A 24,589-nucleotide genomic window follows, 5' to 3' on the forward strand; every position below is an offset into this window, starting at 1 on the left:
TCAGAGTGCAGGAATTCAACATTCAGGCCAGGTGTGGAACTATCTGGGACCAGCAGTTAGGAGGTTAGGGGAGCATTAGGATTAGGATACAAAAGGCATCATTTAGGTCAGGGCACAGCGGCTTAGCAATAGTATCAGGTATGTGGCCATTAGGACATGGGGGTAGGGGACAGTGTTAGGGCTGATGTGTGAGGGTAGCATTCAGGTCAGGGCTCAGCATAAGGATCGGGTATGGAGTTATCTGGAGCCATGATTGGTAGGGGAAGGAGGAGAGCAGGGTTGGGCAGAGATGGTGGTGGGAAGGAGACCTGTAGGAATGGGGGAGCAGTTGTGAGGAACAGGTGATGGCAGGGTAGCAGCTGCCACTGTGGCTCCAACCCCAAGCCTAAGTCTGGGTTGGAGTCAGAGCTGCTGCAGCCACCTGCCCACCATTTATACTCAAATCTAAGACACGCTGATTTTACTCCATGCTGAATGAGGGAAAAAGCCTTGTCTTGGCTTTGAGTAAATAAGGTATTTAGCTATCTGGGTTTTTTAAAATCTTTTTCTGCAGTAAAATCAAACATCCATTAATGCAATTTAATAGAAGCAGCAAAAAGTAACTTCTTAAGGGATACATCGTAAACCTTGGGTTTGCACTGATGAGCAGGTACTGGCACAAGTAGGTCTAATAAATTTAAGAACAAAGTTGTAATAATAGCAATAGTAATTCCTGTAGAAGTACTTCCTGCTCTCCTGCCACATCCCAGACAACAAGCCTAATATTGATTTTTTTTGTTTCATGGAAATGCAACCCACAAGCTTTGTTACATTGCAAACATATTCTCTTCCACTTTTAATTCATGGTAACGTTTTTTGCAATGCAGAGTTGATTAAGTAGGTGATACGTAATCATTAGTGTATTGTGCGTTGCAGCTTTCCAGGAGGAGGATGTTGCATTCTCTGGGACAGACTTTCAGGAGGACTACACAAGTCAGCAGCTCCCATTACTGCACAGTGTGAGGAGAGGTTTCACAAAAGCACCTACAATTAGGAGCATACTCCCTTGTAAATTAACAGGAACAGTGCTCCTTAATCCCTTAAGTGACTTGGGGAAATTTCTTCTGGCAGTGCCTAAATAGGAGCAGAATCCTTTTGAAAAGTTGTCCCTTCTTTTTTGATCTTTTTTTTCCATCCATCTTTTCCATGGGTAGACTGACCATGAGACCGCTCTCTGCCATAAGGGGCTCCATTATATTAGTACAGTGTCTCATAATCTTTAACACCACAATATTGATGTAAAGTATGGATGTTTTATCAAAATGAACCAAGGGGGAACTGAGGCATGGCAAGATTAAACCATTCACTCCCTGCAGTGTTTTCCAGTGTGGGAAAAGTTAGCAGAAGAGATGAGTACTATCTACATCCATAACTTCATATGCCAATTAAATTTTAAATTATGTTCACAGTTAAATTACCAGGAGTAAGGACTTATATCGACCCACATACCTATGAGGACCCCAATCAAGCTGTCCATGAATTTGCCAAGGAGATAGAAGCTTCATGCATAACAATTGAAAGAGTTATTGGAGCTGGTAAGAAGATATAATTAGCAATCATTTTTAACTGCCATTAGCATCATAATCTTCAGACTAATAAGAGACTTTTCAAATATGGGCTTTGCGGAGACACCTTTGTAACTAATTTAGGCCCTGCTCCTGCTCACACTGATGTCAACGAGATGCCTATTACTGACTGCAGTTGCAAAAGAATAGAGCCATTTGTCAATCTGTGTGAAAAAGATTTTTCAGTGGGGTGATATAACCAAAAAATGGGTTTCTCTTGAAATATTCCACTTGAAAAGTTTTATTTAGTTTTGGGATTGACTATCCCTTTTATAACCCCTTTTTATTGTAAATCAATTTCAAACTGAAGTAAAATTAGCTCCTTTTGAAAATGTCAGAACAAAACCTTTTGACCTTTCCAATTTTTTCCCGTTGTCTTTCAGGCAAAGTTGTTTGTTAAATTTTATATAACAATTTTTATATTTTGAACTGTAGTTCATTTTATTTTATCCTGAAACTGCATTTTTTGTCAGTTACTGTTTGTCAAAAACATCACCCATTTTTTTGCCTGCATAAGTAGCAGATATGAACTCAAGTATTTTTAACCATTGTGTGCCAACTTTGTATGAACTGCTGGTGAGACTGCTACTGGGGTATTGGAAAGTCTTAGAAGAGGAGCTGTATGGATGACTTCTGCTTAGAAAAATATAAATTTCAAAATGATCTCAGTCTATTTTACTTACCAGAGAGAAATTTAAGTTACTCAATCACAATGTAGGATTACTTATGACTTATGGAATACTACCGGGCTCTTAAATAGGCATAAAGTTTAAAAAATTAAATTGGAAATTAGACACAGCTTTTTAAGCATGGTGACAGTCACCCATTGTAACAACTTAGAGATTTGGTGGGCTTTTAATCACTCGGAATTGTTTTGGCACTCATTCAGGGTCAGATGTCTTCCCAAAAGACAAAATTTGTGACTTTGTAGTACTGTCAGATGCATGATATTCCATGCATAGTGGCCCCTTCTGGCTGTATATCTAGTAATATGGCTCATGTTTTGGTATCAGTTTGCATTATGTATTCTGTTATTCAGGGGTGTTTTTCAGATATCCAATGATATTTTTCTTTCTGTCATTGTTTCCTGAAGGTGAGTTTGGTGAAGTCTGTAGTGGACGTCTGAAGCTGCAAGGAAAACGTGAGTTTCCAGTGGCCATCAAAACCCTCAAAGTGGGCTACACTGAGAAGCAAAGACGAGATTTCCTGGGGGAAGCAAGCATTATGGGACAGTTCGATCATCCTAACATCATTCACTTGGAGGGTGTTGTGACAAAAAGTATGTACCCGCCTCTGCAGGCTTTTTGCTTATTGAACACTGACTAATTAAGAAAAATAAGGCATGAATCTTAATTATAGTCCCAGGACTAACTTCTTACTTCTCACAAAAAAATCTCTGAAGAAAAATGGTAGTTACTCAAACTATGAATGCTCAGACTGAAACATATGGAAATTTTCAGTCAGATTAGTCCATAAATTTTACTTTTCATTGAAAAGTATTCATGTTATAGTGAAACCTAGGGCATCTGAAGCAGCAAAGTGACATGGCTACCCCAGGTCACACTTCATCTGGGTGACAGAGCTGAAAAGAGAACTAGGGTCTTCTGTGTTCTAGTACAGTAGACAGTCTACTACACCACAATGCCCCCATATTAATAATAATCACTAGTTTTGACCCTGCAACTAACTTTGTGTTTTGCACTTGCATAGAGTCACCTATGAGACCAAAGCTTTAATATTTAAGTGCACTAACATCAGTCTTCCTCTTCAAACTAGAGGGGACTATACTCTCAATTCCGTCCATTTTTTTCTGTAAATGCGTAACTTTTAACACACAGGTAATGGAGAAGTGTCTTTGTTTCTGGGTCAGGTGGTCTTCTCTTTCCCCTTTTCAGAGACAGGAATTTGTGAAGTGGAGGAACACTGTCTTTTATCATTACTAAAAATCACAGGAACCAAGGTGGGGAAGGAGGAACACACAGGGAGTAAAGTATGGGACTGAACATAACCTGGAGGGATGCAGGTGGAGGCAACAGATGACAGTAGGCCCTTTGGTTACTGGTACTATTGAGAACATTTATTAAGACAAGTTCCCCTGGAACTGCTGGCAGTGCTGGGCCAATAACTGTCCCTTTTTCCTAGGATCTTAGCTATGAGATTGAAGGAGGCTGCACAATGTTTAATATTCAATAACCACATAGCTCAGCACTTGCTCACTATATGTGTGTACTTCAGATACCTGCACAATGGATCCACATGCTAATTAGCCCCTAAGTCATGACTGGAGCTGGGTGCTCTTGTCATGAGTCCTGGGATCTTCCAAAAATGTACATGCAGATGAGGCACAGGGCATCTTGGTCTAGCTCCACCTCATAGAGGATGAGGCCACACTAATCATGTACAGCAGGCTGAGAGAAGGAAGCCATAGAGGGATTCTGCATGAACTGTTTGGGGCCCCATTTGGTGATGTTTGCCAGCCACTTTAGGCTGATGAAGAAACAGGAATCATTGGAAATGGGAAAGAAAGGTGCAGCTCAGCTGAGGGGGTGAAGAGGAAGTTGAAATATATTCAAAGTAGTTGCTCACCATGACTTTAAAAAGAGTTGGTGCAGAGGGGAACTGCGCACAGTGGGCACTAATATATATATTATTCAGGTAGGCTATACTAACCTATATTCATGGTGGGTTCCCATCAGTATATGTGCCCAGTATCATTTTATAAGCATCCTTAGTGTTGGTTGAATTTAATCAACTTGACAGTTGGTTTCCATTACTGAGAATCCACTGCTTTTGCCATTAATTTAATGGTATTCAGTATGTTTAATGAAGTTTCCTTTTATACAAGTATAAGACAAAGAATGTTTTTCCTTATGCTGTTGGGGGAAAAACCTCCTCTTGTATTCAGGTAGATATGGTAATTTTTAAGCCAAGCCTCCCAGAAAATTTTCTCCAACAGGAAAAGTTCCTTCTTAAAAGAGCCTTCCACTCACCTTAATGAGGTGTTAATTTCAAAGCATGGTTAGAAGTACTCAAACACCAACATTATGAATAGTGAAGCCAACTGCATCCAAGTCCTTACTCACTAGAGGCAGCTTTTCACAGTCATTTATGGCTTTTTAAATCAGTGTGGTGAGGTATTTTAATAGTAATTTGCAAAACAGACCATAAAAGTTCCAGCCATTAAACCTGTGAAGAATGGATATTGGTTTGCAATTGACAGCTTTTTATTACATTTCCACTCAGTTTTGTTTCGTAAAGTCCTAGGGTGGGAGAAAGCAGAATAACAAAGAAATGACCTCCACACTTTGGTAGTATACAGAGCTTGCACTTGCATGTCAAGTAGTTTGATGTCTTCAGTCACTAACCTCCCCAATTTGCCAATTCAGTTCTGCATTTTGCATGTTTCAAAGCCTAGAGAAAAATAGTATTTTTTGCCTTTATGTTCTTTCCCTCTGCTGATGTGTACAGAATCCCTAAAACAGTACAATGAAAGGTAGATTTCAAGTATTTCACCTAACAGCCAGAAATTTTGTAATAGATACTATACTTTGCCATTGAACATATATCATAGTGTGTTATAGAGCTTTCTGTTGGCATTAATGTAGGATGAAAAGCCATGTGATTTAGTTTACTGAGTTTAAAGGTTCAAATCTTGGAGTAAAGAAAAACTAAATGAGTAAACATCAATGTCAGACACTCTCAGAGTTGACCTAACATGGCCTTAGTATGCATAAAAGCATCATGATATCTCTGACTGCTCCAGAGTCCTTACTAGACTTTAAACTGTGATATTTTTTATGTCTAAGAAAGCTATTACTAAAAGAGGCCTGAGTCTGACACATTCTGGGCCTTAGGTGGATGTTATTTGTGGGGAACAGGGTGGAATATCACATTTAGCGTAAGGGAAAATATTTTTCTTCAAGTGACACTGTTGGATCCAAAGATTATTGATGCCAGTGAGACTGTTTCCATTGAATTCAAGGCAGTGAAGCTGCTTAGGGGCCTGGTTATGCTAATAAATCTCAGGGTAGCAGGTGAGGGGACAGGAAACAGAGATAGAGCTGGGCATATGTATATATTTCCAACAAATAAGCTATTGTCTGAAAAAGTGGCTGTGGATGATCAGAAACTACTGGGTGCATTTGCAGTAAATATATAGAATACATTCAGCTGCAAAAAATATAGGGGTTAGATTAATGAAAAACAGGTAAAGGCATAGTAGCAGCAGTGCCTTTTATATAACAATCCAAAATTGTAACAACACTCAGCCAGGCTTTGAAAGACCCAGGTTCAGTTCCCTCGTTGCTTGAGAGGATTTGAACCACTGAAAGAACTTTGAGTGTAGCCTTTCAAATGCACTAATAGTTAAAAATGACTAAAAAGGAAATAAAACTTTTTCTGGAGTTTGATTCTGAAACTATCATTTTTTGGGAAGAAAACTAATGTAAACATATATTTCGTTCAAACTAAATTAGAATTTTTTTTTCTGTCTCAGTTTGTTTTGGATCAACCACCAAATCCTGTCCCCAAATCAGTTATTCACACAGCTCTAGTCAGAAGTAATGTATATACTCAGCAGTGTCATACTTCTGCAACTGAATGTACAAATATCATTTCCAGATAGGCGTAAACATGCAACAGTTACATTATATAGATAATAATTCATCTAAAAGTAAGAAATCTGCCAACAAAGAATCAGACAATCCTAGCAACTCCACTCTCCTCTCCCAAACAAACTTTTAATAACTTTGTTTTTATTTAGTCCCTCTGCTTTCATCTGCCATGGCAACCTATGGCACCTCCTCTTAGACAATTGATAGTGTAAGCTGTGTTAACTAATACATTCTATGAGCAAAGAGAGGGTTGTACATGTTTAAACCACCAGTCCACCAGTCTATTTGCATTGCTATATTCTATTTCTACAACCCTGTCTGTATGGTACTATAGTCTGTACCTTTTTGGCCTAGTCATTATCTATTGCTGTAACTCAGTCTGAGATTTGTGGACTTGTAGTCCATCAATAACTTTCTCAGCTTGTACTGAAGTCAGTAGCATAACTAAGGTGGGGTAACTGGGGTAGCCACCCCAGGCACCGCCTTATAGGTGAAAAAAATAGCAGCAAGCACTGCCACCCCCCAGTCAAACCAGCAGCAACCACAAGTCACTGGCACATTTTGTTCATCACTGCTGTTTCAGCGCTCAATTGCCTTGTTACACCTCTGATTAAGGTCTTATTTAAGCTGTTTTCTGAATGTGCCTTTTCCTTGATGCAGCTATGCAAGAGAATGTATTGCAGGCGTAGTTTTTTATTCATCTCTGTAGCTGTGCCATAATCAGGTCTCATCAAAATTACCAAAACTGTCTTGTGTTACATTAAGACCCTGTTACTTTGAAAAGAGGAAGAGTCCTGAAACAAGGAGCTCTGATTATTCAAATGGAAATCTGGAAGAGCTATTGCATCCTCCCTTCCAAGTCTCCTTTCCCTGCGCTGTACCTTCAAACCCAGTCAGCTCAAGCACCTTTGTTTACTCCATTTGAAATTTCTCCATCAAGCATGTTTGTATGGAAGAATCAGCCATTTGCTGGATGACTTATATGCCATTTTATTTGGGGGGGGGGGGGTTTACAACCCCCAGACTAATATTAACAAGGGCTAGAGGGCCAAAGATTAGCAACAAAAACATTTTGTTAAATTTGTCTTTCAACAAATCTTCCATCATTTAATCGCTAACCCCATTCATGATTCAGATCCGCTTTAGACTATGATTCTACTTTTAAAGAAAACCAAAACAAAATCCTGGATCATTTAAGTATTTGGTACACCGTCATCTTTGGTACACAGAAATAGTTAGGGAGAAGATTTTTCCAAGATGCTTAGGAATTTAGGACTCTCAACTCATTTGAAAGTTTGTAGGGGATTTATGCTCTTAAAACCCTTAGGTGCTTTATGAAAATGTCCCCTTAACTACTGAGTCTGTGTAACAAAATTGATTTGCAGCCACTGAGAATCTGGCCTTTTATATTCTACCATATGCAAACTGAAGTTTGACAGAGAACAATGATGATTCAATGATTAAGGGAGTAGCTTAGGATTTGGGATACCTGGATTCAGTTCCTGTCTGTCACAGACTTCCCATGAGACTTTGGGAAAATCACTCTGATTTCCTTCATCAGGAGAAGCAATAGTTCATTATGAGGAGCCTGGTTTCAATTCCACACTCTCACAGGCTTCTCACTTAGCTTCTCTGGGCCTGAGTGTCCATCTGTACAATTAAGGTGGTGTTTCACTACCTTGCAGAAGTTCTGTGGGGCTATATATGTTAAATATTGTGAGGTTCTCAGATACTATGGTAATGAGGGTGGGAGAAGCACATTTAGCTCAGCCCTTGTCTATGTGGGCAGATTCAGGATCATTAATCTAAATTCACTAAAGATGTGAAATTTAGCACGGATTAGTTAAACCATATTAAAACCCTACATGGACATTTTCATAGAGAATTAAAGTGGCCTTAATTTGTTTTAGTTTAATTTACATAGGAGAGTGAATTAATCTAAATTGAATTAAGGAAGGCAATCTTAATTCTGAGTGAGACTGTCTGCTCAAGGATTTGATGTGGTTTAATGAACCTACTTTTTAACACTGTGAGGGAATTTGGATTCCTTTTCCAGAGGCTCCTCTAGACTAGTCCCTAGATAGATATTTCTGCTGCACAAGAACAACCAGGGTCTGATGTATACCTAATGCCTCTTTTCATTGCTCTGGTAGTGAATAAAGTACATTTATATGTTGTTATAAATAATATTTACATCCCCTTTGGGGTCCCTTCACACTATCAAGGAGGGGTCTTAGTGAAAATGAAAATCAGGCCAATAGTTTAAGAAGGCTGGCATTTACTTTTAATTTACCTTGTTGAAACTCACTATATTTGTGTCCTTAGCTTCATGCTTTCTGATATGATGCTAATTTATTCTACAATTATGCTCAACCTGCAGCACACAGATAATGAAACATAAGTGCCAGGAAATCTTCTGATATTTTTCTTCTGATTGAAACTGAAGTCAGGAACCAGAAGTTGTACTCCTAAGGGTGGTGTCATAATAAGATGCCATCCTTGCCTGAACACTGCCTTTAAGTGTCAGAGATAAGGGACTCCAAACTGCAGTTAGTTTGTGATCTGTTGTTAAACTGGGCACATCATAAATACCAGCGCAGTCTGCAGAGATTTTATGACAGATGACTAAAGAGCCTGGCTTTTACCTTAAATTACTCATTTACGATGCACAGAGACACCTTGATGAAGCATGCATGGACACATAGCCCTGGCTCTAGGGAGTTTTATTGCCTCTCTTTGTTTGAAAGGCTGATTTTTCATGTTAAAAAAATAGCCTTTCAAGGAACAGTGGAATGGGAATCTACAGTGCCCCAGACTGCATTAGAATCTTAGGAAGAATCAGCCTCTGGGCTGGAGGCTGTAGTGTACCAAGCACTTCCTCCAAGATGCTGTACTCTATCCACCCTTTATTTATATTATATTTATAATAATTGGAGGTAAGGGCAGTTAGCGTGCTTGTGAGTAAATAGACTAGTTCTGCTGATATACATCAAGAGCAAAGTGCAGCAAGCCAGTGAAGTTCCATATAGCTGCCTTTAGTATTAGCTGCCTCTGTCTCCGCCAGTATCATGTTAAAGGAAGCTAGTGACTACAAGCAAAAGATTTACATGAAGTGCCTTATTAAAAGGTTCCATAAAGTGGAGAGGGGGTTGGGGGGCAAGGCAGACAGGAGGGCTCTTGCAAAGCTTACCTACTTACAATTTCCAGAATCTTTTGACCATCATATGTGAAAGGTGCTATATAAATGCAGAGCATTATTTATCATTATTTTATGGCTTTGCCGATGGTTTAGTCCTTATACAGGCTTAATTGTAGGGTGACCATATGTCCTGTTTTAGCTGGGACAATCCTGGATTTCAGAAGCTGGTCCTGGCCGGCTGTTGGGAATTATAATGGGTATCCTGGAAGCAGAGAGACAAGGGCACAGTTTGGCCAGGAGTAAGTGCAGTGTGGAGTACCTTGCAGGCAGGCATGCACCACTGCCTACCTGGCACATAGCCCTGCCCCTGCTGACTAGTGAGAGCACAGAGTGGGAGGGTGGGGGCAGTGTCCTGGATTTCCAGGATTTCCATATGGTCAGCCTACTAACTTGTGAGTCTGCCCAATAGATCACCTGCCCCACACTATATGTGATGTTTTGTGACATGAGGCACTGTCCTGTTACTGAGAGGAAATCAGAGTGACCACAGTGTTCTCTTCTCAGCCAATTAGATCCATGTAGTCCACCTACTGCATTAGCTGTACACCAGACACTCCCACTGACTTCAATGAGAACTTTGGATGTGCAGGGTGTACCATGCCATGCATCTTTTAAAAATCACTTCACTAACATGATTGGATGAATTAGAACATGTCCTCTATCTAAACTATGCTGGTGAACAGCTGAATTTATTCCCAACTAAGCCAGGATTTGGGGGGGGGGGTGGTACTTTAGCACTTCTTGAGCAGTAGCATGCACAAGTGATGTTAGCTCAGAAAAAAGGTTATGGGGTAAAGAAGTGAAGTCATGGGTCAGTTTTTTTTCAAGTATGACAGACCTGCCAGAGTTTCACCCTGTGAACTATTTGAGCATTTTGCATAGAATTCCCCCATGGGGAGACAGGATACCTCTGTATGTAGGAAGGGCACAGTGCTGAGGTCCAGGTTGTAGTTCAAGCTCTGCTTCTGATTTGTGGTATGACTTTCTTGGTCAAGTCATTTAATATACCCCTATCTGGAAGAGACCCAAGTTCAAGTCCTGGTTCTACTACTGACCTGCTTGGTGACACTGAGTCAGTTTACCTCATACCTCTGTTTCTCTGCCTTGGTGCTCTAAATTGTAAGCTCTCTATGGCAGAAGGTGCCTCTTACTATGCTTTCATATAGCACCTAGTACAGTGCTGCTCAGATCTTGCACAAATCCTGGAGGTGCTTTCATTGAATGAATGATAATGCTGCTGCTAAGTCTTTAACTCATCCAGTAACTACAGTATTCATTAAAAAATTAAAGCAAGGCAAGCCCACTATGCTCCAGGGTAGTATCTGCACAGCAATCAAGTGTTTTGATTGACAAATACACAATTACATTTATTGTGCAGGTAATTAAACAGTAAATTAGTCAAACAGTTAACCTAACAGGAAAGAAGAGAGATTAGGATCAACTTAAACAGTGGAATATGAAATGATTTTTAGGAGCATTTACCTTTATAATCATGTTATGACATGTAGCAGGCCTAGCTGATCATTTCTACACAAGACATTTATAATGCACTTTAAAAATAATTGACAGCTTCTCTTTTGTCTGTGCTTCATGCCAGCTAATGGAAATTGATTTAAATAAAAAATAATTTACATGTTCTTATAAGATTCCATTGAATTTATAAGAGCTGGAGCACACCACATTAATTATTGCTATGTCGTTGCAGCAAGCTAGCGAGAAATTAGATATAAAACTGAGCAAAAACTATATATAATTACCATTAAAATGACTCAGGCATGAAAATTAATCAAATGGAGTTGGACAAACATTATTATTCTTGTCAACAATGGGAGACCAGGTCTTATTACTGACTTTTATTTTGATCCCCTTGTCCCTTCCTGAATTAGGCTGTATATTCAGTACACATAGGCTAAGGAAATTCTTTTTTGTTAAAGTATTCATTAGAGACTGTACAGAATTATCAAAAGCAAATGCTGCCTTTAATTGTGAGTCCAGCAGATTGCCTGGGTGCATAAGGGGGCGCAGAACTTGAAACCTCTTTTTAAAGATAGGAACCACTGTACAAAATCAAACCTCTGATCCAGCTAGTCCAACTCAAGCTGCTTGAGGGGAAGGAACCTTTGAGTGTGCAGTTATGGGATCACCTCTCTTCAATAGTGAGAGATTGGGTCAAGCCCTAAAGCATGAGCTTATCTCTTCCCATAAATTATCTTAATATTTAATATGAAAAATATTAATATTCTTACTATACATTTGAAATGTCTTATCCATCTTTAAATACTGACAAGTTTTAGCTTCAGTGATATCATGTAGCTGTGAATTCCACAGAGCAAAAACATCCCAACCTGCAAAGTAGGGCATTGAGCATTCCATGTTCTCATTGATCGTGTTTCTCATATTGATTCTTTTCTTTACTGGGGGACTGCTCCATGCAGACAAAAGAGCTGGAGATAGCACTGACCTCTCCAGTCCCTCACCACTTCTAATGAAATACAACCCTGTAGGTCCAATAAGTTGCATTAGAATAAGTGGACTTGCATCCAAGGTGAATTTATAGAAAAGATACTACAATGTGCACCCTCTGGAACACATATTTTCAACAATGTACATAATAATGTTACTCCATACAGCTAAGCTGGTTTGTAGCTTTTGAGGGAATTTTGGTTTTGAATTGGAAGTTTTACGTCCTTTGTTCTGTGGCCGCTGTGAGCAGGTCAGTGTAAAGAGTAGTGCTGGAAGGGACCTCCTGGGTCATCGAATCCTGTCACCTAAAATTGTAGGCAACTGTGTCAGACAAAAACAATTAAAACAAAAACAATTAATTTGCCAAGTTCCATCTTAAAACCAGTTAGGTTTCTTACCCTGACTTATCCTGTTGTGAGGCTATTCCAAAAGATTTCTTTAACTGTGGTAGGAAACCTTTGACTCTTCAGCCAAAATTCTTTCATGCCTATTTGTTCTTGTGTCAGCATTGCCCTTGCCTGCTGTTTACCCCACTGGTGTATGTATAGAGAGCAGTCACCTCCCACCTCAGCCTTTGGTTCTTATTAGCTAAACGTAACACACATCTAGCTTTCCTTCATTACCTCATCTAGTTCATCAGCCACAAAAATCACTCCTCATCAGTCTACTTAGCTTTCCAGGAAAGCTGGGAAGGTTCATCTGCTGAACTGGAAGCTAATGCCATGAAGAAGGATTTATCCATGTAGGTTCCTTTCAAGGCTTTTAATTCATGGAAGCAAAAAGAGGGAGTATGGTTTGGTGATTAAGAAACAGTATGGACTCAACAGATCAAGGTTTAATTTCTGCCTCTGCCCAAGAATCCCCATGTGGCTTTATCATCAAATCTCTCTGTACTAGGTTAATAACAATGCTACTTTCTCCCCTGTCTTTGTCTAGACTCTTGATTTTCTAAACTCTGTCTCACTATGGGCATTTATACACATGCTCTGGGAGGGGGGTGGGGATGGTTGAAGCACTTTAATTAGACCATCATATATATCAGCATCCAACTGAAAAATGGCAGTGGGTGTGCTTTAACTAATGCTCATTGAACTAACTTTAGTTAAAGTGCCCCCACCACCATTTTTCAGCATGAGGACACTGATACACATGATCCTGGAGTCCGCTGGAGTGTGGTAATTACCACGTTCCAGCAGACTTGATTAATCAAGTTTGCTCCAATGCGTTGTAAATACAGTGTGTTGGAACAGTCTTGATATACATGTATAGGCATCTGAATATCTCCTAAAGACTTATGGCCAGGTACAGGCACTGTGCCTCTTCAAAGGGAGGCTAGAGTCTTCCAAAGGAGGCTAGACAGCCACCTATCTTGGGTCATTTGACCCCAGCATCCTTTCCTGCTCATGGCAGGGGGTCAGACTACATGATCTACTTAGGTCCCTTCCAACCCTACCAACTATGAAACTATGCTTTTACCCATGTAAGTGATTGGAAACCAGTCTATACCCATAACAGAAAAGAAGCTCGGTGCACACAGGCTGATTTAAAAATTGTGGACCCGAATCTAACATTTTCCCTCCCCACCACACACACCAGAGGGTGACTGTGTGTTCTGTTCCCTACCAACCTAAATTATGCTGCTTACCGAAAACTGCATAACTTAGATTGATTCCACCTCAGGCTTTTTGAATGTCTGTACCTAGCTTATGGGCATCTTTACGTATTCTGTGGGGTGGGGTGGGGTGGGGAGCACTTTAATTAAAGTGGCTCTTGGGAGCTACTGTAATGAAAGCACCCAAGGTGTCTCATGTATTGAGCATCCTGCACTTCAAAATAGTGGCAGGGACACTTTAACTAAAGTCTGTTGAATAAGCTTTAGTTAAAGGGCTGCCATTGCCATTTTGAAGTGCAGGGACACTGAATACACAAGATGCTGAGGCTGCTGGAGCAGGCATCAGGCACACATGTAGGTGCCCTATATGTCTGGAGCAGGGCTGGGCAAAATGTGCCCACGGGCCACATCAGGCCCGCAGCAGATTCCGTTTCCCAGCAGCCTCTGTCCACATTGATGTGGCCGGTTTCTATGGAGACCCCAGAAGCAGTGGTGCTGTGACAGTGCAGGGTCACAGTTTGAAATGGAGTCTGTCATGGGCTTGCTTTTCCATTTTGCCCACCCCTGGTCTAGGTTCACTTATGGTAGAGTTGGAGTTCAACCTCTCTTGCATAGGTCCACTTAGATCTATGCCCAATAGGTGGAAGAGAATCTGTTCCTATATGTCCACTTTAAGAAACAGAGTGGACAGTCTATGTTTCTTAATGAATTACTGATAATAAATCAGTCATAATTTTTTCCAGGTAAACCAGTAATGATAGTAACTGAGTACATGGAGAATGGCTCTTTGGATACATTTTTGAAGGTAAGACTTAAAGTGCCTATATATTGTTCTTCCTGAGTAATTCTATAGAACACATGCAGCCATAAATGCCCAAAGGTCTTGTTCCAAGCTCACAGTAGAGACAGGAATAGCATAGTTGTCTTGTTTCCCTGTGTTTGTACAGCACTTAACTCAATTATGTTCTGGTCCTTGCCTGAGATTCCTAAGTAATACCGCAAAACAAATACGTAATAATGATAAACTGGGAAGTACTCTTTCATCTTTCAGCAAAGACTGGCTTTGGGTGGGAATCGTTTGCTTGCTCACAATGCTGTCTGAAATTTCAAAAAAGTTCCTATTCATCATGATGAAACCAAGGCTTTCAACATTCTGTATGAAGAACGAGATAGAGAGAGAGACAGATAGACAGACTCCCCTCTTCCTCAAATAGCCAATAGCCAGGTAGTCAGAGCACTCACTAGAATAAGGGATACCCATTTCAGTCTCTGTAGTTCCTGATTCACCCCAGAAACTTAAATCTGGATTTCCCATGTCTCAAGGGTATGTCTTGACCACAGGTCTGTAGTCTCTCTCTCTTGAGTATGCCTCTGCTGTAACACAGTGAATATTAAATTGTTTATACAATTTGAAACAGTTCCAGTGGGAGCTACTGAGAGACAGACTGATTACGTAGGCTAGTGGTTAGAGCAGTTTGTCAGGTGTAAGAGACTCAAAGGCAAATATCTGCTCTGAATCAGGAACAGTAGACACTTGAGTGTAGGTTCCCATGTCCTGAATAAGCTCCTTGGCCAGTGGGCTGATGGCGATCAAGGGGAAGGCCACATTCATTTTGGCTGTAAATTCTATCTCAGACTTTCCAGATAATAGTTTTATTGAAACTGGTATGTCTCCAGCAAAAAAAAAAAAATGCCTGTTTTGACAAATCAGCATTATTCAGCAAAACACTGTTTCTTTAGAAAATTCCCATCTACCACTAGTAAGGAGCTACACACTGGGAGTGTCTACATGTGCAGTTAATGCACCTTAAGGTTACTGTGTATTAAAATAAGGCTCAGTTAATGGCCCACAGGAACACATCTACACAGAAGCAGTTTTGTCCAGGACTGCTTCTGCCCCTCTGTCCTGCTCTGCCCCCCTGCAGCAGCCAGGAGGAGCTCCAGGCTGTCACAGAGCTCAGGGCTCAGGATCACAGCCAGAGCTCAGGATCGCAGCCTGGCTCAGCAGTGCTGGTTTGGGGCAGTGCCCTGTGGCTGAGCAGCAGCAGTGCCCTGAACTCTCCCCTTGCATTGCTTCCTGCGGGGGACAGGGGAGCTCTCTGTCCCCAATCCTGGCACTGCTCAGGAGCCAGGAGCTGAGAAGCACCACAGTGGGGGAGCTCTCTGTCCCTGCAGTGCTGGGCCAGGGATAGAGAGCTTTCCCATCCCCTCAGCCCTGGTAGTGCCCATGCATCTCATGCTCCAGTCAGCTCCTGCTCTCTGCTCGTGCCTTGGGGTAGCCAGGAGCTGAGCAGTGCTGGGACTGGGGACAGGGAGCGCCCCCACCCCCAAAGCAAGCAACATGAGGGGAGAGCTCAGGGTACTGCTACTGCTACTGCATGGCCATGGGGAATTGCCCCAAAGCAGCACTGCTGATCTGGACTGTGATCTTGAGCTGTGCATGGGAGCCACGGACAGTTCTCCCTGCCTCCTGTGGCCCCCTGCTATCTAGGATGTCTGTGAGCAAACTTCTCCCAGTCATCATCTACATGTGTGCTACTGCACAGTAGCTAATGTGCGGTTACTCTAGTACCTGTATTACTTGGTACTAGCAAACTGCACAGTAAGTCCCATGCACATGTAGACAGCGATGCATTACTGCACATTAGTGTAATGCACAGTAAAGCATCTTGTGTAGACGTACCCACTGAGAAACACAGGTTTATGCCTCCCTTTTGTCACAAAAATCTCCAAATGGGCCAAATTCAGTAAAAAATGATGGGTATTTTGATGGTATTTTTTCGACAAGCCATGATTAGGTCATTTGAACAAAACACCCATCAGCTTTTTGGATGCAATCTCTACACACTTGTTGTCTGTTGCCTTGGCTTTAAGGGTTAATCATCTGTAGGATTTTTACATACACAAATATGTATATACACTGTGAGCAATCCATTATTCAGTCATCATCCCAAACATGTAACTCCCTGGTGCTGACTTAAAGGAGCACTTTTTTCTTAGCTTTGTCTCTAGGGAGAACTATTCCAAAGAGGGAAGCCTTCAGAAGTCTCTTGGTCACAGTGCTGTGGCAATTAATTGTTAATTGCTCTTTTCCTTCACATGGTACTTGCTATTGAAATGTTATTTATGCATGGACGTAACTCCAGGTGCTACAAACTCTGATTGATTGAAACTTTCCATTATCTTTGCAGAAGAATGACGCGCAGTTCACAGTAATTCAACTAGTTGGAATGCTGAGGGGAATTGCATCTGGGATGAAATATCTGTCTGACATGGGCTATGTACACAGAGACCTTGCTGCCAGAAATATCCTAATCAACAGTAACTTAGTCTGCAAAGTATCTGACTTCGGACTGTCCCGAGTCCTAGAAGATGACCCTGAAGCAGCCTATACCACAAGGGTATGTTGTCAGGTTGCTGAAATGATAAACTAAGGGAAATTATGGAGACTGCAGGTGGGATTATCAGAAGCTGGGACTGGATTTTCAAGAGGGCTCAGCACCTACTTGCAGCCATTTAATTTATGTGCCCATACAACTAGTAAATTTAGGACCATTTGAGTGCCAACCTCTCTTGCATGTGTTGCTCAGTGTTATCAATGAAACAAAGCTGTCTGCCCATGACAGTGAGTTGGGAGCAAGTCAGTCTGATGCCTCCAATCTAGGCAGATTTCAGTTAAGCGATTATTTTTGGAACAGAAAATGTACCCATTTAGGGGAATAAATTGAGCTTGGCCTCAGCGCAAAAGAGAAAGTGTATTGCAGCTGAGATTAAAAGAAAAAAAAGCAATAACATAGCAGTCTGGCCACTTATATCTGTATATTGGCACCTAGTTATAAATGGCTTGATGTTTAGGAGTGCTGAGTACCCAGCTGCTCCCACTGTCTGCAGGGAGTGCTGCTGAATTCTTCACTCATGCAGAAAAAAGGGTTACTTATTTAGGTATCTAAATGGAGACTTAGAAACCTAAAATTAAGCTCCTTTTTAATGCAGTTTGACATTTAAAGAAAAGTGATACACAACCAACTGCATACCCAGTGAGTGCATTTACACAAGATGCTTTACAGCATATTAGATTAATTTAATGCACAGAAAAGCATCACTATCTACCTGTGCACATCAATTACTGTGCATAAAATTAGTCTAATGCACCATTTGCTAGTACCAATACATATGGGTAGTAGAAAAATGGTGCATTACCTAATGCACCAAAGCGCATGTGTAGAACCTGACCAGGAGCAAATTGCTCCCAGTCAGCTCAGGGAGCAGGGGGCCACTGCTGCCTGGCTAAGCCCTGATCTTAATGTGGGGGGGAGTTATTCTGGCAACAGGGCAGTTCCCTCCCAGCCCTGATCTCTGCAGGGCACGAAGAGCTGTCCCAACTGTGGGAGCAGCTGCCTCCAAGCCAGCTGGAGATTGGGACCAGTCCTGATCTCCACATGGCTGGGAAGCAGCTGCCAGATCTAGGACAGCTTTTGCTGCCCTGCAAAGATTGGGACTGCCCCTGTGTCTCCCACCCACCTAGGGCTGGCACTTGGTGGAGCCTGGAGCTCCTTCTGACTGCTGCAGAGGGGCAGATCAGGGCAAGAACAGCACTGAACTGAACTGCTCCTGTCAGGAGCAGATGCATGCCTGAGTGCAGTTTAATGCACCCGATTTTTCTGCGCAGAAAATTCAGGCGCATGAATTGCATGTGTAGATGCACCCAGTGAGTTACTAAAAGGGAGTAATTAAACCTATTCAGTTTACTCCTTTCTTCCAAGGGAAGAATCTAAGTTGGTTTCTGTAATTAAAACATGGACAAGTCCTAGGTGCAGTAAACTCGTAGATCTCCAGTAAGACTGATGGCTAGGAGTTTTCCGCAGCCCACATTTGAGGGGCTGGGAGAAGAATAACTCATTAACACAGAAGCTGTTCCAAGCAGTCAGCTAACCCTGAGGGAACCAAGGCAGCCAATATCAAAAACAGGTCTGTCAGACCACCCAGAGGAATGCCTAAAAAAGTCACACAGACAGATTAGGGCCCCTAGAAGCTTTCCACAAAATGTGAACTATATTACGATAGACATGAAAATATTAAGATATACTATGAAAAAGTATATGACAAGCATTGTAAAAATGAAGACCTTTTCTAATAGTTACAGTGGATGGAACATCTTTCATTTAAGTTCATCCTCTATTTACAGACAAAAATAAAGCATTGTAATGGATGTAACATAAATTCATTCTTTCCTGAGCAGTTCTATCTAGCAGCTTATTGTGACCCTATGACAGTGTTCTAGACACAGACACTTCGAATCCTAATCCTACGAAGAGCTGTGTGGGCTCCGGTGTCTAACCGCATTGCCACATTAGAACCCAACTATTGTACATGTAGGAGGTTAGGACCCAGAATTGAAGCTAGAGTAATAAGCTGCAATGTGCCAATTGACACTGACTGAGAATCTGGTTCCCTCTATCTAAAGGTTTGAAGTAATAATGCCCCATTGAAGAATAATTTTAAAAATGAGGATTTTTTTTGGTACTATACTCCAATGTTTGGTGTTTGTTTTTTTTAATTAAAAAGGATCACCTGAGATGCTATGCCCTTCCTCCTATTGATCTCACCCCTCATGAGGGGTTAGGAACATCAAAGGAGGGGTATATTTTTTGATATACTGGTAACTGAAGGGAAACATTTCTTTAAAACCTATTTAAGAGATCTATTTAGTGATGGTAGGTTAAATTATGTATTTATATAGGATGGTTTGTATAGGAATGACCCTGCCTCCCCCAGGGGGTTAAACTATATGACCTACGGATGTCCCTTCCAGCCCTACGTCTCTGTGAGTCTATGATTCTGTGATTGTTTCTCTTAAAAAGGAACTATAATTGACATAAAATTTAGAATCTAAAAACTGGAGAAAGAAAAAGGGGAAAAATGTAAGTGTGCTAAATATATCTAGAGTGGTGCTGGGCAGGCAAGAAATATTATGCCAAACCAAACTGAAAAAAAACAAACCCCATCACAAACAAGGATACTGCAAGGGAGAAAGATTTGGTGATGTTTTTTGTAAATAGCCTGATCACTATGCATCTTTCATAGGCATCAGCCTCTAACTTCACAAGTGTCAGTGATTCACCCTCATGCAGCTAGTTGCAGGACAGGATTGGGGCCTAATTCAAACCACCTTCCACCCACCCTGCAATTTGCATGAGGTTCACATTAAATCAAAGTCACCCCCAGATTCGGAGACGTTTGTTCCTCCCCCATTTGCTTTCAGAGACTACAGGAAGTTTATTCCCCTACCAGCCAGTGCAGCATAATTGAGACATTGATCCTATACGTGTTCTAGCATTCAAACAGAATTTAAACAACAAACCTTCAGGACAGTCAATTAGTAGTCAGCCTACACATGCTTATGGGCCAGGAGAATGCGGAAAGGGGCCTCATGCTGTCAAACAGATTTACTTTAAAATTCTACATCTCTTTCCAGCGCCGTTCAAGAGAGGAAACAAAACCCCTTGGCACTCTAAGAACCGCTGTTTCTTCCTCTCCCCCAACATCCCTTTCTGCTTTTTCATCCTAGGGAGGCAAGATCCCAATCCGATGGACTGCACCAGAAGCCATCGCCTTCCGCAAGTTCACCTCAGCCAGTGATGTCTGGAGCTATGGGATAGTGATGTGGGAAGTCATGTCTTATGGAGAGAGACCTTACTGGGAGATGACCAATCAAGATGTAAGTGCTTTGCAAAAGCCACTACCAGACAAGACTGTTTTCTCATCAGAAAGACAGAACTGGCATGAGGCTTTCAGTCTGAAAAGGACAGCTGCTGGAAAACCCCCAGTGAAGTGATTTTGCTTTCCCTCTGAAATTCCTATTGTTCAATGCCCTTTTATGTAGCAGCTCAAAACAGATTTTGCACAAAGGGAAGTATGTCTGTACAGAGTAGTCCAGCTCCCTTGGCAGACTGCTGCAGCTCTCCAAAGGCTGCTAGAACCAGAGCTCATATGCATTACATTTTAAGACAAAGGTCTATCCAAGGGTATATACTGATTAGTGATATAATTTCAGCTACACTGACAAACTCTTGCAGTCCAGTAAAGCTTAAGCTTAGGGAGACATCCCCTTCAGTAAGTGCTTGCCTCCTTGAGTGAAAAGGGGGCATTTTAGTAGAGCAATTTGGGCCTGCTGATCTAGGCTGTAATCCTGGCTTGGCTAACAACCTTAAGAAAATTTCTTCACCTCCCACCCTTTTTGACTGCCTTGAAATGTATAAACGCTAAATGAGGGCAGTCTCTCACAATGCATGTGTCAAGTTCTTAGCACAATAGCATCTTGGTCCAGGGCCTAGGGCTTTAAATACTGCTACAATGCCAGGGTCAGTAATGGAGCAGATACTTGATCTTGAAGAGGACTAAGCTGTGCTCAGAACCCTGGAAAATGAAGCCTTAAATTAATGTGCCATTAAAGTGGTGTGTTTTCATTGTTGTGGGATGCTGCTGCAGCTATAGATGTAGCCTGGCAGTTTTATTCTGTCACTGCAGCACCACTTTTCTGTCACTGCAGTGCTAGAACATTGACAGACCATTATCTCCAGTGCTTCTATCCATGGCATATTGCAGGTTGCTCCTGGTTTGTCTGCCATTGTGCTTTAATGTTTTTTAGGAATCTCTGGGTACGTGGTTGCTTGTCTATGCTAGGACCTGGACTCTGTGGCTCAGGATTCCCTTCCCAGTTCTATGTTCCACCCAGGGCTGAGGCAATATTCTGTGTAGGAGCTACCCTGTCATCCTACGATGAGATGTCGTCCAGTGACTTCAGGGCACACTCCTGATAATGCCCTTTGGAAACTCTTTTCTGTCTAGTCCTTATTCTCCCTAGACTGTATGCAGTGCAGGAGCTAAGTTTCCAAGGAAGCTGTACAGCAGGTTCTACAGTACAGAGGAAGGTCTTATGTCCCTTGTGACACAGGATAGGGACAGTCTCACAGAGACCTGCTGGTATCCTTGTCACTGCCACCTCCCTCCTGCTGCCTCTCTGTAGTGCTGACACCCTGCAGGGAATCTTTGGTTAGGGTGGGAAAAAGCTAAACTCCCTTTCTCAATGGTCACTGCTTCTTTCTAGCCCATCAGGGGGAGCATAAAATAAAATAAAAAACTAATAACCAGTCCTAGCTGCTTGACTTTAGTCATGATTTGACGAGGACAACTTCTTTTGAGACCTCACCCATATTTTATCTCTCATCTTTTAATGTGCCTGAATTTTCTTTGCAGAAAATTCAGGGGCATTAAACTGTGCCCTCACACACATGTGAATATGCACCTGTCAGGAGCAAATTTGCTCCCAGTGGGAGCAGTTCAATCCGGGCCTGCTCTTGTCCTGTTCTGCCCCACCTGCAGCAGCCAGGGGGAACTCCAGGCTCCACTGGGTACCAGTCCCACACAGGGGTTGGTCCCAATCTCCACAGGGTGGGGAAGAGCTGTCCCAGCAGCCAGGACTGCTGCATCCCAGCAATGTGGAGATCAGATCCAGACCTAATATCCACATGTCTGGGAGAGCTGTCCACTGCATCCCAGCCAGAACAGCTCTCCTGGCCATGTGGAGATCAGAACAGGTCCTGATCCCCATATGGCAGACAGCTGCAGCCGGCACAGCTTCCCCCAGCATTGGGGCTTAGCGAGGCAGCAGCAGGGCCCCAGTGAGCATGTAATCACCTGCCCCTAGGAGTATTATGTCACATTTCCCCTCCTTCCCATTCAGCTGTCCCAAAGAAGCCACCCACAATATCTCTCTATCACAGATAGAAAAGAATGCTGCTTGCCAGGCAGGCAGCCCTGTTGTTTTGTAGACTCAGAGCAACAATGCCCCATAATCCCTCCATCCCAGATGCTATCACATTCAAAGGGAGTTTAGTAACCATGAGAATACTGCATGCATCTACCCAGGAGATTATCACAATTTAATGTAGAAACTTTTTTCCATGCCCAGTGCAAAGGATGCAGCAGTTTGGGCCCTGGCTTTTCTCTTCTGCCATTGAATTTAGCAATTGTAACCATCTTTAATATAAATGCACTGGAATGACACAGATGTTGTTCAATAAAAGCCAGACTACAAACTATGATTCAGGCTGGTGAGAGCGAGATAACACTCCGCTGCCAGAGGAATCCCTCTTGTTGACAGTAAGCACTAAAATAATTGGCATTTTTATATCTGTTAATAAAAAAAAGAAGAAAAACCAGAAAAACTTGAATTTAGCTATATCCCATTGTGCAGTGAGTGAACTTCACAAACACATCTTTAAAAAGCTGTGCATAGCTGTGGCTTTTTACAACATGTAGATTAAAGAATTAATAAGAGTTTTTTTTCTGTTGAAATTAGCATTGGTTCCTGACCAGGTTTTGATTTGATTATCTCTGTGGCTGTACTGCATATACTTGGCAGTAGCTTGGATTATAGGAAGCTAGGAAATTTAACTCAGGGGTCTGGTACATGAAAATTCCTAGAGAGTTTTTCATCTCCCCTCCTCTGTATTCTCAACTCCCACCCCCGTTGGCAAGAGTCATAAATTGCTTCCATTGCTTGTGGACGTTATGTGGTAAACCACTGTGCTCTGGTTGCATGAATTTCAGTCCCTCATCAAAGAGTTCCTTTTATTCTTATGTGCTGTGTGACCTATAATTACAGCCACTTAAAATACACTGTTTAGAAATAGTCTTTGGCTAGCAAAACTGTCCGTATTATTACATATCCAGATTGCTTTCATCCATGTCAAGGTAGACCCAGGGTGGCAGTCATGATTACTCAGAAGATTATAAATCAAGTTTTTAAATCAAGACTAGATGGAGTTCTAAAAATATGCTCTGGCACAACCACGAGAGCATGGTTTGCTGGAGGAATTGGATGAAATTGTATGTCCTGCCTCATGCAAGTTAGTGGACTAATGGTGGGTTTAAAATCTACGATACTGTGGAAATGTAAGGCCAAGTATATTGCTATTGTAGGTATAAATCAGCCCAATATACCGTCTACTAGCCCTAAGCCAACCGGCATAACCCCATAAACAAAGGGCCTGGGAGGGGATAGGTCCACAAACCTTCTGCTAGCCTACAATTTGACTCATCAGCTGTTCAAAAACACATGCACCGGGTGAACAAAATTGTACAGTGCAGTAATTTGTTCCTTGTGGTTGATGCCAGTGACTTATGTTTTTGCCCTTATTCCCATTACTGCTGGATCCCCAAAACATTTGCAGATAAAAAAAAAAAGATGTTTCAGCATCATAGCATCTCAAAGTATTTTGATGCCATTTGCCAGAGTGGACAACATCCTGTAAATTGAATTAACCTTATTGATTGCATTGTTATTGCCAGGAATATAAAGCATGTATAACTTCATTGCAGAGGTAGTTCAAATAGTCAATGCTGATGCCAGCTTGTCTGCTAGACATCTTGATGCTGGAGGGATTGTCCCTCCACATTATAAATATGCATGAAAATACAGCATGTAAGATTCACATACTCCTTTGTTCCTGTTGCATAGTTTTTTATACAATGACTGCAAATCTGGGTTCACATTAAAACTGGAAACAATACTAAAACATTAGACAAAGCAGGTGATAAAGTACACCTTAGCTTATCATGCTATGAGGAAAACGATTGCTGCAGAACAAAGTCGTGATTGAATTCTGGTCCAAATCAGGTAGAAGGTCATACATCTGCTCCAGCTGTCATTGACATTGCTAAGAGTCTTCCCATTGACATCAGTAGTCTTTGGTTCAGGCGTCACGTTAGCACAAAAGAGCTGCATGACCTCAACAGTAAGGCTGGATTTTCAGATATGCTCAATACCAGAAGCAGCTGTTCAGAGTAATATGATGCACCATGTAATTTTCTTCACTACTAAATGTGTCCTTTCAAGTTTTTAAAGCCCCACACCACTCCTGGGCCAGTACTTTCCACTTCTGGGCTCAGACTTCAGGGTGAAGTGTGGACTGGAATGATATGTGCTGGAAAGTTGGGTTTTCAGCCTGGAATTCCATTGTCTTCTGAATAACATTACCCCAAGGCAGGATGAAAACAAAAATGAATGGCTTATTGACCAATAAATGTATGAATC

General features: G+C 41.7%; 1 protein-coding gene across 7 annotated transcripts in view; it reads left to right on the forward strand.

The window, feature by feature from the left end:
• EPHA5 (EPH receptor A5) overlaps nt 1-24,589 on the forward strand; it is a 369,106-nt gene that overhangs the window by 325,943 nt on the left and 18,574 nt on the right. For all 7 annotated transcript variants that reach the window (XM_019522270.1, XM_019522269.1, XM_019522268.1 and 4 more), the window contains 5 exons: nt 1,449-1,574; nt 2,698-2,883; nt 14,235-14,296; nt 16,683-16,892; nt 20,060-20,209. In XM_019522270.1, the coding sequence (XP_019377815.1) occupies nt 1,449-1,574; nt 2,698-2,883; nt 14,235-14,296; nt 16,683-16,892; nt 20,060-20,209 (734 nt within the window). The remainder of the gene's footprint in view (nt 1-1,448; nt 1,575-2,697; nt 2,884-14,234; nt 14,297-16,682; nt 16,893-20,059; nt 20,210-24,589) is intronic.

This window comes from Gavialis gangeticus, unplaced genomic scaffold (assembly GCF_001723915.1).
Source record: "Gavialis gangeticus isolate Ggan-Ray unplaced genomic scaffold, GavGan_comp1, whole genome shotgun sequence".
Taxonomy (NCBI): domain Eukaryota; kingdom Metazoa; phylum Chordata; order Crocodylia; family Gavialidae; genus Gavialis; species Gavialis gangeticus.